Source organism: Cotesia typhae, unplaced genomic scaffold, assembly GCF_013202065.1.
Source record: "Cotesia typhae breed Kobodo isofemale line unplaced genomic scaffold, CoteBio_Ctyphae contig_20, whole genome shotgun sequence".
In the NCBI taxonomy this organism is placed as follows: Eukaryota; Metazoa; Arthropoda; class Insecta; order Hymenoptera; family Braconidae; genus Cotesia; species Cotesia typhae.
Window position 1 is genome coordinate 6,292,124 of NW_027423725.1, and position 6,000 is coordinate 6,298,123.

Below are 6,000 nucleotides of genomic sequence, written 5' to 3' on the forward strand. Positions count from 1 at the left end.
CGTGTGCGCATAGGCAGGACGTGTGGCACCAGAATTTCGTCGACGTACCTATCGGCAGTCAACGTCCCACGAACGATGACCAACGGGGTTCTGGTATTGAAGGACACGCCTGCCCACACCATGACTGATCCACCATTGAAAGCTGTAACTGGTCTCGTTAAACCATCCCGATCTCGTTCTCCATGACGGCGCCAAACGAGAGATCGTCTATCGCTGCCATGAAGACAAAATCGAGATTCGTCAGTCCATAATACACTGGTCCACTGTCTACGACCCCAATGGTGATGATCATGACCATAGGCCAATCGGGCTCGGCGATGTCGTGGAGTGAGCATAGGCACGCGATTTGCGCGTCTAGCGCGTAGTCCTTGCTCTCGAAAGCGATTTCGAACCGTCGATGCCGATATGTGTTGTTGGGGAGGACGTTGTCGACGATTGCGAAATTGATGAGCGATCGTGTGGGCATGCGCAGTAGGGTTTCGACGAGCATCTCGAATGATAGCTCGATCATCACGCTCGGTAGTGATTCGTAGTCTACCTTGACCCGGACGACGATCGTAACTTTGAGTCGCGTTAAATCGGGCATAGGCCCGACTGATAACGGACTGGCTCACTCCCATAGAAGCTGCTACTTCCACCTGACTGTAGCCCTCTTGAAGGAGGGTAACAATGCGAGCCACATCTGTGGCAGCTAAATGTCGACGAGGCATATCAAAAGGTGCTTATCAAAGAAAAGCTTACATAAAATTCACGTAAGGAATTTAGGCTAAAAAGAAAACGTAAAATTCAAGTTTTGTGTGAGGAAAAGCCGAACTCCGCGGGGGTATATCAATTTGTTTTTATTGAATTTTTAAAATGAGATTTAAAACTAAGGCAGTTGTAGCGGACAGAAAAAATTGAGTTAATTTTTTTTGACAATAGTGAAGCATTCTGAAGACGATAAAAAAAAAAATTAAAAAAAAATTTTTGATAAAAAAAATTTCGAAAAAAATTTTCGAAAAAATTGAAAATTTTTTTTTTTTTTTCAAATTTCTTGAAAAATCAATCTCTTTGATCGAAAAATAAAGAATTTTGAAAAAAAAAATTTTTTTCAATGGAAAAATGAATAAAAATCACAAAATTGCTCATAATGGTGATTTTTGCGAAAACACAGAATTTGAAGCTTCTGGGCACTATGAACAAAAAATCGCAGCGCTTTGAATTTCTTAGGGATTTTAGGGGACACTTTGAAGTTAAAAAATTACCAACGATATCCTTCGTTCATCCATTTTATCCAAAGTTATACCAAGTTATCCAAATATCCTTAATTATGCGAATTTTTGTCTTTTTTCAGTCCGAGTTTTCAATTCAAAAAAATTTTTTCTTCAAAAGCGGTTTACGTTTTCTTATAGAGAATATTGTGTAGTTTTCAAAACCCTCCTTCGATTTCCTATACGGTCATTAGTTCCAGAGTTATTGATTTCCAAAGTCAAAAAAAACCTTTTTGCTTTGATTGACGATAACTCCGCGGCAAATTATCGTACAGGCTTTTTGGCTACGTCAAATTAAAGGGTATTAAATTTACTAAAAGAGCTTTTAAACGAAACAATCGAAAAAATTTTTTTGAAGCCCGTAGACCTTTTTTAAGACGAAAAAAAATTTCGAAAAATTTTTTTTCAGTAGTTTTCTTAGGATTTCTTCAGACCTGACGATGACAAAAAATTTTCATGGTCATATCTAAAAACTAGACAACTTGGAGCTACAATTTGCTTTTTTTTTTTTTTCTGTGCGATCATTTTCCTCGGAGTTACAGCTCGCTGAAAATCACCAAAAAATTTGGAATTTTTTTTATATCCCTTAATTTTTGTGACTAGTGTATATATATATATATACGTATATATATGTCGGATTAACATTGTCAGAGGCGGTAGAATTCAGTGGACTTGTCGATTCCATATTCGTTTATTTTTACAATAATTAAAATAAAACACTAACTCGTATAAATAATATAGCAGCTAAAAATATTTGTAATATAATAAATCGGAGGTTAACTAATTATTGGAATATAATTCTATGGTAAAGCGCAGGGCAATAAGTCTGAGAACGAATACGAGGTTAACAGGATATACTCAACGTCTCTACTCGAGCAATGCTCAACCAGAACTGCTCATCTAAGTACACTAAGTACTTCTCCAAAAATATTTCGACAGCCCTCATTGTCTGTCGATACCTTTTTACTATCCTGTGACCTCGGCTATGTTTGGTGACCACTGTCACTCCAGACTCAAGCCCATTGCCATAATCATAAAAGAACATAATCGGCTTAAGTCATAAAAAATTACTAATATTGTATTTTTTTACAATTCTGTGTACAACTACTTAAACGTTAAATTAAATATTAGGAATTTCCGTCTCTGGGAAAACAGCTCGATGTCATCCCCGACACACACACACACACACACACACACACACACACACACACACACACACACACACACACACACACACACACACACACACACACACACACACACACACACAACCTCATGGAGATAATCAGGGAAGCTTCCCGTGACCTTCAAACATCGAGATCTGATAAAAACTCGATTTTTGCAAAACGTGGTGAGAACAATTACTTCTCGATTTTTTAATATCTTCGATTTTCTTACCGGGAAGTTAGAAATTTTTTATTAAAATGGACATTCAACACTTCAAAAAAATCTGCCATTTCTTACTTCGAAGTTTTTAGGAACTTTTATTCGTATGTTTAGATTCTTAATTAAAAAGTTAAAAATGTCAGTAGTGTGCTAACTTTATAATTATTTATAATTATGATTCATATATTTATTTAGTACTTATTATTTATTACTTATTTATTTTATACTTTACTAGCGAACCCAGCTCCCTTTGCTGGGCTAACGCTCTCTTTTGTCTTCATCTTCATTCTCTTTTACTCTTTTCTCTAGCGGGAGAAAATTCTCGCTCACTCACATCTAGGGGGAAATGAATTTCTGTTTGTCGAGAGATCATCAGGTAGGCGTGGATTTATTGATAATTTTCTACAAAAACCTCTAACATGTGAAGAACTAACGGAGGTGGACGAAGAAAGTATATCAGTCAGTAAAAAAGGTGCATCACTTATCGTTTAAAAAAAAATTTCGAGTTAAAACGTAACATCATCTATTAGTTGTCTAGGACAAAAAGTTCTACAGTTCCTGTAAGAAAACTAATTTAACGCGCCATCTGTTCGATGCTAATAATACTTACAATCGATTTCAATAATCAACATTGATGATCAGTTTATTGTTAATCATTAATTATTGAGACCATTAACCGAAATAAAAACTATCCTGTATCAAGTTGGATTAAAACATACATTTAAAAAAAAAGCAAGTTAAAGTCGGTTCCGTAGTTTCAGAGTTTATCCCGGACAGACATCGTGACACTTGAATTTTGTATAATAGAAGAATTATATTTAATAGAAGAAAGATAATAATGGATTATTTAAGTACAAAGTAATAAGTACGTTGTTTTAACAAATTTTAACAATTTTAATGATTTAGGTTTCTCAATTATTTGAGAAACCTAAACATTCTTAGATTTTAATCCGGTTCAAAGCTTTTTATGTATATATGTATATAGTGTTGAAATACTAATGCAATAGTTTTTTTACATTGAATCATCAATTCCTGACCTACTAGGGCTTCTACCGATGTGGAAGCTTCCAGTTACTGTAGGATATCTCAAAAAACATTCATTAAGTCGAATCCAAATTCTTTGATAATGTTTTCGATGCATTGTACTTCAAGAAAAGTACAAGAAAATCAATTTTTAGAAATTCTGTATCTAACTTACTTCTTATCCAGCTGCGACCTTAAAGCTTGAATTATTTTAATTATATGGCATAAGTTCAGGCGAAAATAAAAATACTTGAAAACATGAAGTTTCCATACACTGCAAAAAATGACAGGTTGAAATTTTCAGAGTTAAATTAATTTCGTTACTTGTGATAGGATTTATATTCGGTGTTAAAGCAACGTTAAAGTATTATTTTATCATGAGACTTTTTTTCCGTGCTTCTTCGAACTGAATCACGATAATTTTTGTAAATTTACTAATAATTTAATTGAAAAACCGGTTCATGATTATTCATCATGATTTTAAAATGAAGTGTCTAGTTTATAAAATGAGAATACATAAGTTGAAAAGTAAACACGATTTAATTTTTTTATGGTTACATTTGTGTTGTAAGTCACCACAAAAAAGTCAAAATAGAAATATTTGAAAAAATTTTCTTAAATTTGTTTTGTCTTCTGATGAATCTTAGATAAAATATGACAGGTGCTCAATAAAATAATTTAATTTCATGATTCGCCAACCTTTTAATATTTATAAATCGAGTAAAGTTAAATTATCTAGCAGTTATTCCGTTTTTGCACCGACGGTATTTTAGCATCGCCAAATTATACCACATGCGCAGTTTTTAATTAAATCGCGGTATTGAACTGTCTATTTTTTAAAAGCGCTTTTTTAGTGTAGAAAACTTGGTTTACACAGTTGGATAAAATGTCGAAAATCGAAAATTGACTTTTAAAGATCAGTGAATCTATCGATGCATTGATTATTATTGCGTAAGAAAAAAATTTAGAAAAAGTTTGTATTTGATTTACATGAATGTAGGGGTGCAATGAAAAAAAGAAGTAACGATGAATAAAAAAGAGAATAAAGAAAAAATGAGGTAGCTCGTAAATTTACCGTCTACGTTGATGATGGTGAATAGGTGTAAATGAAGTTGCAGCTCAGCAGGTTATTTTCTTCTCTTTTTACAGACCACCCTGGTATTTGTCGTCGTAAGATCTGCAGTTATAAATAAAGACCTACAGTGATGGTGGAGACAGATTCGGTGATGAAAGGCGGTGATGACAATGCCGTCTCCTGGAATTTCAGTTGATATAGCTGCTACTTCTGTCTTTATTTCTTCCGATACTTTGAAATGGTGGTCCGGTCTGAGTGGCTCCGCCCATCACTAACGCCTAAATGGTTTGTAGAGTATAGGAGAATGATACCTATATATTCAAGGATAGTAAAATCTCACTATCACCTTCGAGGTGGTCTCGCTCGGTAGTTACCACACACTGTTCAGTGGGATTGTATCGGGTGAAAAAATATTTTCAATGTATTGAGTAAATGAAAGGGATGAATTCATTGATAATGATAATTTTATAATTGATTACTCATAATGATAATTAAAACAGCTTAAATATTTGAAGTATTATTGAGGAAATAATCAAAATTAATGCAGTGGAAAATATATCAAATGAAAATCACACTGGTTTCTATTTGTAGTTCTTATTACACAGATCTATTTTTACCGGAAACATTATTTAAAACATTTGATTATCCTGTTATGTTGTAAAGTATGTATACATTTCACTGAACTCGAGATGTACCCTCGTTTTTTCTTTAAAAAGTATATTTACTTACGGATTACTATTGTATACAAAATCTGATTCGATTCTTCCGATTGTGAAGATGTAGGTAGTCGTTTATAGATAATCTTTAGCTTAAAAAATACGCAGCGAAATCAATAAGCTTACAGGATCATCCCTGTATAGACTAACATTGATCCTCATTAACTAAATGAATAAATAAATACAAAGCGTTACATACAGGTTTAAGTAAGCACGAAAACTTTCAAAGAACAAATTATGACTACTTGAAAGTAGAGAATTGTCCATCAAACAGAGACCCTTTGAAACTGTTGCTCTTAAATTTAATCTTCTCAGTGAAAAATTTTAAAAATCTATTCATGACCTAATGAAAAATTATGTTAACACCACCATTTCAATTTAGCTGCGTATTTTTACTCAAGAATATTATATGATAATAAGTTTGATGCATTTTTAAACAACTATTGAAATATCTAGGTAAGAAAATATAATGTCTGCAAGTATTATAAATTAAAAAATCTGGAAACTGATTGACTGTGCAGGCCAATTTTAGAACTTCCTGCTGTTTGAA

General features: G+C 33.3%; 1 protein-coding gene across 1 annotated transcript in view; it reads left to right on the forward strand.

The window, feature by feature from the left end:
- The window catches only part of Syt7 (Synaptotagmin 7), a 335,513-nt gene extending 330,302 nt beyond the window's left edge, over window positions 1-5,211 (forward strand). Inside the window, exon 9 of the mRNA XM_074259521.1 lies at window positions 4,809-5,211. Coding sequence (XP_074115622.1) covers window positions 4,809-4,852 — 44 coding nt within the window. The 3' untranslated portion in view covers window positions 4,853-5,211. The remainder of the gene's footprint in view (window positions 1-4,808) is intronic.
- Window positions 5,212-6,000: the final 789 nt, after the last annotated feature.